At 46.8% G+C, this 12,405-nt stretch overlaps 1 protein-coding gene across 1 annotated transcript; it reads right to left on the bottom strand.

The window, feature by feature from the left end:
* Positions 1-1,431: 1,431 nt before the first annotated feature.
* Positions 1,432-11,952, bottom strand: ELAC1 (elaC ribonuclease Z 1). Its single transcript, XM_018561011.1, has 3 exons — positions 11,751-11,952; positions 6,032-6,493; positions 1,432-1,915 (listed from the first exon to the last, which is right to left on the bottom strand). Exons 1-3 carry the CDS (start codon positions 11,905-11,907, stop codon positions 1,446-1,448), a joined length of 1,089 nt encoding a protein of 362 aa, XP_018416513.1. The 5' UTR covers positions 11,908-11,952; the 3' UTR covers positions 1,432-1,445.
* Between the last annotated feature and the right edge of the window lie 453 nt (positions 11,953-12,405).

The following is a 12,405-nucleotide window of genomic DNA, read 5'->3' as shown; positions in this document are numbered from 1 at the left end:
TTAGCATGATGCATGTCCATGGTGACTAATTGACCTGGTGGCCACCTTGGAAATGCATGATACTGTACAAAAATTTGAAGGCACCCTTGACAAAGCTATAAGGTGCCCCAGGGTGCCACAGCACACTGGTTGAGAAAGGCTGCTTTAAACCATTATAGGATAGTAAGAGTTAGGCCCTCCTTGAGGGTTAAAAGAGAACTATGGGGTCAGTGTTTTTCACCATAGTTCTCTTTAGGGTCACGGGAGGACATATACCAACCTTCTCCCGTGACACAAAGCTCAGTATATAGCGGGCTATTGCATGCGATATACTGAGACCACCGCAGCCGGGACGGATCCCGACAATACTCTTGAGATCCCCCCAGCTGCGTGAGTGACAGCTGGCTCTGCCTATCTAGAGGGGGAATTCCTGCGGGGAGTGGTGACTGACAGTCAACGCTCTCTGCAGCGAGATGGTCGGGAAGTGAGCGGATCGGCGGCATGTCTCTGCTCACTTCGCAATCAATAGAGCCCGACCTGTGACAGCTTCTTTGTCACACGTCGGCTCTAACTATAAGGATGAGTGGAATTGGTATTCTGGGTAACAAGGTGTCAACACTATTTTAGGCTGTAACGTAACAATTATTTGGGGGTAAAACTTTTTAAAAGGCTTAGTACACAGACGATCAACAAGTCCAGTCCAGTGCGTCCCCAGCTTAGTTTACAACAGGTTAAGAAGGACTGGCACGGTTCTTCTGGTGTGGCTCTCTGCATCCTATGGGGGTAGCACCTGTCAGTGTACGCAGGAAGTCAAGGGTCTGCAGCAGGAGTAGCCAAACTTCATCCCTCCAGCTGTGGGGAAACTACAAATCTCCATAAGGCATTGCAAGACTGACAGCCACAGGCATGACAGAGCCATGATGGGATTTGTATCACCAGAGCTGGAGGGACGACGTTTGGCTACACCTGGTCTACAGTAATTGGCTTGGCCTTGCTGGTGTACACTAAAAAGTGCCCTTTCAAAGAAGTGCAAAGACCTTGTCTAAAGGTGCCCATACACTGCACGATTCTCGTACGGAAATCCCGCGATCGTACGATAATCGTGCAGTGTATGGAAGGCGTGCGTCCGTTTCTATTGTACGGTCGCACGACTTTTGTATATCGAGCATGTTGGAAAACCAGCCAAGAATGGTACGATTTTCGGCTGGTTTTTAACATGATCGAGAGATCACTGCCGAAGGGGCCGGTGTGCGCACGCGCACACTGCCCGTTCAGCATTGCAGTCATCGGAAGCCCGCCCCTCAGGGGGGCGGGCTTGCGATGGTCGCCGGGACAATCTGCCTGTCCAAGATGGGCAGATTGTATGTTTTTTTTTATGACTTTACAACACTCGCAAGACAGAAGTCTTGTGAGGGTTGTAAAGTGTATGGGCACCTTTAGTTCCCCTCTAAAGTGAGACCGTTACCCTAATCTGTTTTTTTCATTGGAATTGTGACAGTTAAAAAGTCCTCTGCTAAGTGAACTTCCGGTCCCACCAAAAAGCTTTCCGCTTGAGTCTTAAGTATGGTCACATCGTCATCCCCTTCCGTGATCAGTCCTGGAGGCTTGAACCTCTGACTAAAGTGAGTCAGAACCAGCTTCTTTGCTCGGCAGGAATTTGCAAACTCAGCCGCCATTTTGGGCGTGCTGTGACCATGTTCCTTGGCTTTGTCCATCTGATCGTCATCTAGTGTCGCTTCATGAATGAGGAGGTCAGCATCCTGGCAAAGCTTAGCAGCCCCCAATGAGGTGACACCTGAGCAGTCTCCAAGTATGCAAACTTTCCTTCCTGGCACGGGGTCCCCTAGGACCATGGATGGATGGATAGTTTGTCCATTGTCTAGTGTAACAGAAGAGCCGAGTTTAAGCTTGCCATAAATAGGACCAGGCTGAATACCTGCAAATAAGAACAAAGTATATTATTAACCAGGAATGGTCACTGTCGTATATTTATGGGCCACAATCACCTATACCAGAGGTAGCCAAACTTCAGCTGTGGTGAAACTACAAATCCAATCATGCATCTGTTTCTGGAAGTCGTGGCTGTCAGGGCCCTGCAATGGCTCATGGGATTTATAGTTTCACCACAGCTGGAGAGCCCACGTTTGCCTACCCCTTACCTATACCAACAATAATGTATCCAGATAAAGAAGTCAATCAGCGGAAAAACCTATTTTCTTATATGATGACCCCCTACCGACTGTCTGTGGTGCTAGGCCTTGCTCCATAAGTGTCATCTATGCCATAGAGTTGGTTCTTTGTCATCAAGAGTGGGACTCAGGGTTCTAAGCAAGCCGTTCATTTGTTTATAGCCCCAACCTGACACATGCCTGAACTCTGTCTGCAGAAAACCCACTATTGATCTAGAAATATTACAAAGAATAAGAATCTTAAATGGCACTCTCCACCTCTTTATTTCCATGGCCAGAATAGGCACTCCCAATGTCACCGTGCTTTAAAATTTGAGCTGGTGATCAAGAGATGATGGAAATTAGGGATGCACCGATATATCGGCCGGCGAAACACATCGGTCCAAAATGGCAGTTTTGGCAAAATGCAGAAAGTGCCTTTTTCTTGCAAATATAGCGGTGAATCCTATTCTCTCCTCCCTGCTGGGCGCTGCTCTGTGTCTCAGTGGGGAGGAGAGAAACTGTCACAGGCGGCCGAGCGCTGCGGGAGGAGAGCGTGTGTGGGCGGAGACAGCCAGCACTGTCACAGGAGGCCGGGGAGGAGTCAGCTGTCAGATCGAGCTCTCCTCCGCGCACCGCTCGCTCAGCCTCTGGTGACAGCTGTCAGGATGGAGAGTGGTACAAGCAGTCAGGGATCGCTGAGTGTTTGTAGATAATTGAGGACATGGTATGGTTACTATATCCTCAGTTATGAATGAATGGGAAGTGATCTACATCCCCTCCTGTCCATTCATGATTGTAGATATAGTAAACATACTCTGTCCTCATGTTATGAATGAACAGGAACACTCAGTATAGAGGATTCCTGTTCATTGATAACAGGGGCTGCAGAAAATGAGAACACAGAGTCCTCTATCTCTTTTTCTATTTTAAAAGGGAAATATCAGGGGTCTGTTTCGACACCTAATATTTCCCCGAAGCATCTGAAAGTAAAGTAAAAAAAATACAACTATTTATAAAAAAAAAAAAAATATAAAAAAATTAAAAAGTTTATAACAAAATAAATAAAAATAAAATGAAAAAAAACATTGAAAAAAGTTAGAATAAAAAACATTTTCGGTTTCGTTCTGACATTTTTTTTCATTTCGGTTTTGACATTTTCATTTTGGTGCACCTCTAATGGGAATGTAAAGAAGAAAGCTTAGAAATGAGGTAGTGCAGGTTTTTTAGACCCAGCAGAGACAATCCGAACTGTAGTATAAAAGCTATCAGCGAAACTCATTCAGCATCAAAGTTTAGAATGCCAAGCGAGGAGATGGAGCTCTGGACCCGGACATAGGTTGGTATCCCATGTGGGTGTAGAAGCTTAATACAACCCGCTTAACCAGTCATCAACAGTCTATATGTCTCTCTCATTCTATGGTTTCAGGATTCTAATCCCGTGTGCGGATTCTTCTCAATTTTTAAGTCGCAAGCCTTGATGAAGGACTTCTTTAACCCCCAAAACATGTTGGAATTTTAAAAGAAATTGTGACCAATTCATTAACTCTTTCTGGGTTAAAAAATAATTTAGTGCTCTCTACTCTACAAACTCACAGCATTAAGTGTGACAGTTTTAGCAACACTTAACTCAGGAGTTAAATCTTAAAAATGCATTCAAGTACCAAATACTCGGTGTGATACAGATACCGGAGTATTTGGGCTATGAGTACTTGTATCGGTATTCCTGATTGGTCGGGAAGCTGGCCAATCAGGAAGCCGGGTAGCCGGTGCTCACTTGTGACGAGAGAGCATGGAACTGGCTTCCCGGCCAAACAGGAAGCCGGGCTGTCGGTAATGACGCGTTGCCGGGCTTCCTGATTGGTCGGGAAGCTGGCCAATCAGGCTTCCCGGCCAATCAGGAAGTCGGGCTGTCGGTAATGACGCGTTGCTTTCTGATTGGTCGGGAAGCTGGCCTGATTGGAAGCTGGCCAATCTGGACATGGCACCCAGCTTTCTGATTGGCCGGGAAGCCAGCTTCATGCATGGAGGGAGCATGGAGCTGGCTTCCCGGCCAATCAGGAAGCCGGGCGGTGGGTAATGACGCGTTGACGGGCTTCCTGATTGGTCGGGAAGCTGGTCAATCAGGAAGCCGGGCGGCGTGTAATGACATGGCACCCAGCTTTCTGATTGGCCGGGAAGCCAGCTTCATGCATGAAGGGAGCATGGAGCTGGCTTCCCGGCCAATCAGAAAGCCGGGCGCCGCATTATTACACGGCGCTCCGGCTTCCTGATGGGCCAGAAAGCGCGCTCCATGCTTTCTCGTCACTTAGTGACGAGAAGCATGGGTACAGCTTCCCTGCTAATCGGGAAGCCGGGTGGCAAGTCTTTACACGCCACATGGCTTCCTGAACGGGACTTGCGGTATTGTTATCCGCTATCGGTATTCAATACTGAAATAGCGGTATCTGCGCATCCCTAATAAAGGGTAAATGAATCCAGGAAAGACAGCCCTCCATATCATAAGCAGTAGAATTACTGCAAGGCTGGACAATCTCATGATCAAGGCAAGCCATATACGCTTGTCCACTAACTTTTTGATTTGAAGTTTTCTATTCTGCAGTCAATGATGGCCCATTTCTGTGGCTCTTACTGAGCTTTCCGGCTCCTAGACTGGATGTATTGACTGCTGAATGTGACATTAATTGGTAGACTCCTAGTTTCTAGGTACTGCTTTGCAATGACAAAGGTTGTGATCAGAGGAGCACTGGGAACCTTTGGCCTGAGGGTCAACTACAACCAAGTGACCATTAAATGGAAGAGTTCTGTGGGCCATTAAAAATGTACCACACCAAGTGTGCCATGGTGCTCCAGTGATTAGCAAGCAAGGTGAAAGCTGGGTGTTCCAAAAGGGACATGGTTTTGTAAGGCCATAGCCGGGAGCTCACACACTACTGCGCATGCACGGGTCCCATTCTTCCAGGTTGCTGGAAAACATGCGTTAGTGCGCATGCGCACACAACGGAATGTGGCGCACTGGAAGTGACACAGTGGCGCACAGGAAGTGACACATGGCCCTCTAATAGATGTTCCTATTTAAACCAGCTGGCCCAATGGGTCAGTGCTGAACGGTCTTTCAGCTTGTGCTTGTGTTCCTGCTGATCTGTTGCCCGTTACCTAGACCCGGATTGCTGCTCACTTTGACTGATTGCTGCCTGCCCCTGACCTCTGCTTGTTATCTGGACTCTGCCTGCCCCTGTTCTCTGCTTGTTATCTGGACTCTGCCTCTGCCTGCTCCTTCTGTACCGTGCTGACCATCTGGCTTGACCCCCTGGCTTGTTTGACCTCGCTTCAGTTTCTGCTGCAAACCTCACTGACATCACAGCTGTGCACCTGCCCTGCTCATCCTTCCAGGGATCCAGTTGCCAGACTTCTACCATGCACCGTGTCTGAACACTTTGGCACCTGTGCTTCTCCCTGTCTACTCGCTCCCTGTTTCCACATCCAGGGGTGTGACACAAGAGCCGCAAGGGAGGCCTCCTCAGCTAATCGGACCTCCACCAGGTACGTGATAGGTTTATTGTGACATATCTTCTCAAATCTTCCACCATCAGCTTCTTTCGCAGCTCTTGGTATTCAAACATATGACATCTCAGAGCCACAAGGGAAGTTGGTGCTGGAAGACTTTCCTCTGCTAGACACTGCCCTCACAGGTCTGAACAAGGGACCAGGTAGCTAATCGCCAATCATGTGCCCCTGACAGCAGGCCAGTACAGACTGATGTCTTATCTCCACTCATGCTTACCAGCCCAACATAGAACTGGCCAGGGGAGCATTTGCCCCTTAGCTTAGACCTCCCCTCGTCATGATAGTTGTACACAATGGAATAGACTTTTGGTGTTTACCAAGTTCTCTTAGCTTGTTCACATTGAGTTTGCCTGGCCGGTCCTTCTCAGCAATCACAAACCCAAATGATGGAATACGATGATGAAGCTTGAATGCTCGAACAACAAACTGGTCGTTTTCCAAGAGCTGGTAAGTCCCGTCACTGGGATCTGCATGAAGAGTCTGCTCTTCCAAGGAAGGACCATTCTTTTCTCCGTATCTTGAGAGGTCTTTAAACTCTTCTGCTGGACACTGGTCTTCTGAAGGGACCAACTCGTGGACGGAATACGGGAAGACTAGCTGTGAGTGGGAGGTTTCCAAACTCATGTGGACAAAGTTCCTTAATCCCACAGGACCATAGATGTCTACATGCTGCTTGGATGGATTAGAGCCAGCCTGGAGACTAACTGTACACAGGAAGCCAGGAAGTCCAAACAGATGGTCTCCATGAAGATGAGTGATAAAAATCTTGGTAATTCTACCTGCAGGCATGGAACAAAACAGAACAAAAAACAGTGTTACACAATATATAAAAGCTTGGCCAAGATTGTACTTCAGCCTTCCCTTCAGTCTTGCACAGTACTGAAATTGTTCACTGTGCACTCTGAGCTTTTCACAGCGTGCATTAAAAGTTGCAGCAAATCAGATAGAGCCTGCCTCATTCCCATGCTGGGGGACATCCAGCATTATCTAGCTCTTTCCTCTCCAGCCTGACTGTCCCTGGCCCACCCTTTACATTCATTGGATTTCAGTTCTTACAATCTTAAAGGGTCAGCATCGCATGTGGGCACTGCAAGGGCGTCTTGCATGCAAATGCAGTCTGCTTGGAACAACTGCCCTTCCAGACTGATATACACCCATCAAGGCATTTTGATATTTGCATAACTTCTTCCAAGAGCCAGACGACTGCTTGCCTCAGGCTAAGGGCTCTTCAGAGGAGTACTAAGGCAGGGTGCTGTCATGTTTTCATGAAGCTATGTACAGCACGTATATAGCATGTACATAGCAAGTAGATATTACAGGTTATTAAACCCTCAGTGGTTTTTGCATATATCTAGTGCTAGCAAGCAGTAGATATATGCAAAAACATTTTAAAAAAAACAAAACTTTTCAAACAGGTTTAAACTTACCTGTGTCTTCGCCGCACGTTCCCGTACAATCATCTGAAGAGTCTCGGGCGGCCACAAAGGATCTTGGGGCGGGCGCATGCGCAGTTCAGATCTTCGGCCGTGAGACGCAAGGTAAGTCTATGGAGCAGCGTGCACCCGCACAGACATAATGGGACATGAGGGAAGAGGAGGACAGAGGAGTCAGCTCTGGATCAGAGACCAACACCAGCACTGGAGGGACAGCTGAAAACTACAGTAAAGAAGATGATCGGATGAAGAGGCATCATTTAAGGCAAGTCCTTACACTAACATTATGCACTGAACCGTGCATTCACAGCTCAGTCTCGGCAAGGTCCTGTGCTGAGATGAAGTAGCCCCTGTTCACATGCACTGGACTTATATCATCCCAGTCTGGGCCAATTATGGGTCCGAGGAGACAGAACCGGGAAAAAGACAGGGAGGAGATGGAAGCACAGGCATCAGAGGAAAGCGCTGACATCGCATGGCTGGAAGAGATCACCTGCAAGGTAAGTCTGCCATAACGTGCTCATATGCTGTGCATACTGGCATATTATCGCAAAATCCTCTGGGGGCCTATAATTTACGTTTTGTGTTGGTAGTTTACAGTTTACTAGCACTTTAAGGAAACCCGTCATGAAATTAATATATAGGCGGCCCTTGCTGACCTGTTTCTCCTTACCATACCGTTGTGCTGACTCTGACTTTAATAATTTGAGTCACTTGGCAGAATCCAGTATGTAGCAAGTGAAGTCTGATTATCTGTCCCCATGCAGACTTGTAAAGTTAATGAAAGAGGACAATTCCACTATTAGTGCAGTTGTCCAAGTTACCCCTATATATCTAAATTCTTACCTTCAGCCAAGCTCTGGAAGTCTTCACTGGAAGGCCCTGCCTGACGCCGCATATAGGGTTGCCACCTTTTCTTCCAGTGAAACCCGAACACGCTAGCAACACACCGATTTTTTGGGGGGGAGAATGAGTTTTGGCTTATTCATATGTTAATAGCTTCACCCATTTATGTGTAAATCTCACAGTCAAAACTATTTTTAGTGGGGGGCCAGTAGCTCCTATCTTAATATTGGTTGCCCTTGTCTGCCTGAAATCATGTGTCCGGGTTTCAGCTGCCATGAAACCCGGACACAGCATTCAAAACCCTGACTGTCCGGGTGAATCCTGGACAGGTGGCAACCCTAGCCGCATAGCCTTTTAAAGTCCCAGCCATGACCTGAGCCTACTGCCTATGTGCACCGCTTGCCACATTCATTCCTGTGGCTGGCACTACACTCTTCAGAATGACTAGGGCCACCAGAGTGCAGCTCAAACCATAAATTAAATCGAGCGACTGCCATGCAAACTTCAGGCAAATAGCTATACACACCGATGTAAAAAAAACAAAGAAGTGAGACGTCTTACTTGTCGAAGGATGTGTATTTCTATCTACCACTTCTAAGATTTACACAGAGAGATTTCACTGACATATCTTGTCCCTCCCCCAGCCTGTGATTGGACAGTGCAAGCAGCAGCAGACCGATGAGCTCATCTCTCTGTGACTGTTCTCTCTCCTCCTACCAGCATGCCCCCTGTTAGCACATTAGCCCTGCAATGCAAATGATTTGCTCCATGTGTTGCCCCCTACCTATTCCAGTCTGAGCTCTGCTGAACAATTAGATTGCAAAAGGCTGATACCAAGTCAAAATTCAACACCTACACCACTTGCAATAAGAAAAAAAAAATGTAATGATGTATTAATGAATACAGAGCAGTACTATGACTTGTTTAAATGGGTGTAAAATTCATTCAAAAGCAACAGCATTCAAACGTAACTCATAGCAAAAGGCTGCGTCTGGCCTGCTTTGCCTTTCGCGGTAAATGCACCTCAAGCGAACATAAAAGGGGGGAATTTATTAAAACTGGAGCAGACAAAATCGTGAGCAGTTGCCTATGGCAACCTATCAGCTTCTCTCTTAGGTTTGTTCAGTGAAGGTTTGAAAATGAAAAGGTGGATGCTGATTGGTTGCCATGCAAAGCCGCTCCAATTTTGATGATGAATTCCCCTTGTTGTGTTTACAGAAATGCAACATTTCGCCATTGAGCTCGATGGGAATCTGCTGACCTGCATGCGGTGAGTAAACAATGCCTATGTATGTAGCCTTTAAATTTGGGTCTTTTACATCTGCATGGAGTAAAGCTAGATGCTGTGGCGTAACAATCGCCATAGCGACCCAAGCGGCTGCTATTGGGCCCGGGCACAGGGGGGCCCGGCCAGGGCCGCCTGGGTCGCTATGGCATGTGGGGGTGCTGGCTGTCAGACACAGCTTTGATAAGTATTTAGGTATGTAGGCTATTTTGAGGGGGTGGGGAATTTAAAGGACAAAACATTGTGCTGTCTGTGAGTGTATTGGTGAGATTGCCCCCTTGCCTCTGGGCTGGGGTTCTCTTATCTCCAGAATATGATTCACGGGTATGCTTCGCTATGAATGTTTTTTAACTGTAGAAGTATCTGCTCGGTGTATAATGGTACTGTCATTTTCGAGCGATCCCGCCAGGGCCCGCGCGTGGGTGCCGAGGATACGTCACCGCTTCTCGTGCCCGCTGCACCTGCCGCTTTCCGCAGAGATGGTGACAGCTGTGGTATACGCAGATCGTAAAACTTAATAAGCAAGCAGGCAACACATGGTGGAGAACATTAGCTCTGCGGGTTTTGCATTTCATTACATCGGCTTAAGGTTGCTATTAAAATAGATGTCAAATAAATAATTATTTCTCAACTAGGGGGATGGGGGCTGCAATGCTTCTGGATATCCGAGTTCACCCATTCCAGAGAATTTTTTTTTTACTGAAAGTGGAAATGCCATGAATGACAAGAATAATCACCCAATATAATGTAAAAAAATATGCTGCAGGGCCAAAAATAAAAAATCACCACCTGGATTTCATGCAGTGTTATGATCAGACTGCCCGCTAGGGTGCTTAGAAATTTTTATTCCAGCACCTAATGGACTGAAAGATAAAAGTTGGGCTTACATGTACTGCTATCCACGGGACTGAAGAAGAAAAGGTCCACCGATCTACCCACCTTACCTCTGTTGTGGAGTGGGGGGATCCCAGAACCAAAGTGGCTAACACCTTCTTACTCTTTCTGCTAGATGGGGAAAGGGACCAGACCGATGTGAGGCAGAGGCTCCGATTGTCTTCTCAGGGCAGCCTGTCAGTTTCTACTTTGCACAAACCCAATACTTCACCAGCATGAGCACATACAACAGTGATCATAAGGAAGGGTGAACATTTTTTTATACAGTGCAGTCCAATGCATGGTATCCACCTCTCCATAGACTTTAAAGCAGAACTCCAGGAAAAAGAAATAGAACCATAAAAGTAAAATTAAAAAATAATCTTTTGCTGTAATACTTCTTTCAATCCAGAGCTTCCCCCTCCAGTTATTCCTTTCCTTCCACTAGATGGCTAAGACTGGCCATACACTAATAGTTTTTTTTCTTTCAGTTCTGCTTAGGGCAGGGATGGCCAAACTGCGGTCCTCCAGCTGTGGTGGAACTACGAATCCCATGAGGCTTTGCAAGATTCTCACAGCCACAGACATGACTCCCGGAGAGAGATGCTTCATGGGATTTGTTGTTTCACCACAGCTGGAGGGCCGGAGTTTGGCTATCCCTGGCTTAGGGGGCCATAAAGCAGTTGAATTTTGGCCAAGCCTTCATGACCAGTTCTGGGTTATGATGCTGGCCTCTCAACCTAGACTGTAAAAGATACACCCCCAGGAGGGGCATCATTAGGATTCATATACAGTGGTACCTTGGTTCACAAACTTAATTTGTTCCACAATTCTGCTTGTGAACCGAATTGATCGCGAACCGAATCAAAATTCCCATAAGGTTCAATGTAAATAAGGTTAATCCGTTCCTATGAACGTGGTCAAGAACCGATTTTGGTCGCAAACCGAATCAAATTTTCTCATAGGGTTCAATGTAAATGACCGCTCTGCACATTCTTGTCACCTGCATTACCACTCTGCACATTCTTGTCACCTTCATTACCGCTCTGCACATTCTTGTCACCTTCATTACCGCTCTGCACATTCTTGTCACCTTCATTACTGCTCTGCACAATCTTTTTACCACCATGCTTGCGCTGCACTTTCTTTGGAGCATTCTCTGCACATTCATGCCACCTTCATTACCGCTCTGCACATTCTTGTCACCTTCATTACTGCTCTGCACAATCTTTTTACCACCATGCTTGCGCTGCACTTTCTTTGGAGCATGTGCTAAAAAGCGCACAAAAAAGCTTCACAGCAAGTGTGCCCAGGTCAGTCTGCGACAGCGATCTTGACTAGAGGAAGCCACAACCACGTGTCAGAGCGGGGAAGATGGCCGCGGTCGTGTTCGTCACCCGATGTGGAGTTCGCAAATAAAAACTAAATTTTGCCGAACTTTCTGTCCGTGAACCGAATTGTTCGCTAAAAGAAGCGATCGTGAACCGAGGTATTACTGTATCTGGAGTGTCATTCAGTGCAGAGGTGAGGGCCACCCGGACACATTGAATATCTATTGTTGACCTTGATGAATCAGCTTCATAACCACAGGCTACGTACCTGCTTTAAGAGGGCTTTTCATGAACTGAGTCTGCGTACCCTCACCACAGTCAAACAGCCAACATTCTCCTTCTGTCCGAAAAACCACAGCCGAGGCCCCTCTGCAAGGAGATGGATAGGCAGATCCAGTCCCCAGGAAGGTGACATCCATGGACATGACCAGAAAAATCAGTGTCCACCTTAGAAGGATTAGTAGTGTATATCCTGTGAAAAGAGAATGGAATATAAGCTGCTTATTATTCTGCAGCAACCAGCCAGCTTTCTGTTTTTTTAGTTAAATGAAAAAGTGGATGATGTGATTGTTTTGTTTTTGCACCTAGTATTTGCAATCTGCATTTCCTTATTGAAGCGGACCTAGACCCAAAAAGCAAAGGCTTGGGATAAGGAAAATATAGAAATGTTAATTGTGGTCTTAAATTCCTTCAGAGAAATAGCTGTGCACATCCTAATCCTTGAGATTCATGGCTGTATCTGCAGTGTGAGACCTCAGGCACTGCTGCCTCTGGCTGCTAGACTTACTAGATCAGCAGTGAGATTTGTCGATGCTGCTCACTGTTCTCCTTGCTGGAGAGGAAGCTGTACCTGAGGACCTGCAGTGCAAGGATTACTCACATGTTTGCCAGCCCATGGAAGCGATCACTTCCAGTGTAAAGCT

This window comes from Nanorana parkeri, unplaced genomic scaffold (assembly GCF_000935625.1).
Source record: "Nanorana parkeri isolate BGI_ZX_2015 unplaced genomic scaffold, ASM93562v1 scaffold492, whole genome shotgun sequence".
Lineage (NCBI taxonomy): Eukaryota > Metazoa > Chordata > Amphibia > Anura > Dicroglossidae > Nanorana > Nanorana parkeri.
The sequence above is the reverse complement of the archived record's forward strand: the minus strand, read 5'-3'. Positions and strand labels throughout refer to the sequence as shown.

What these genes read in the sequence shown, in the direction of transcription:
- ELAC1 (XM_018561011.1), bottom strand. Translation starts at nt 11,907, where the DNA reads ATGTCCATGGATGTCACCTTCCTGGGGACTGGATCTGCCTATCCATCT. An exon ending in GAAAAGCCCTCTTAAAGCAG is followed by an intron (nt 6,494 to 11,750) that starts GTACGTAGCCTG and finishes CCATGCCTGCAG; the next exon opens with GTAGAATTACCAAGATTTTT. An exon ending in GAACAAGCTAAGAGAACTTG is followed by an intron (nt 1,916 to 6,031) that starts GTAAACACCAAA and finishes TCTTATTTGCAG; the next exon opens with GTATTCAGCCTGGTCCTATT.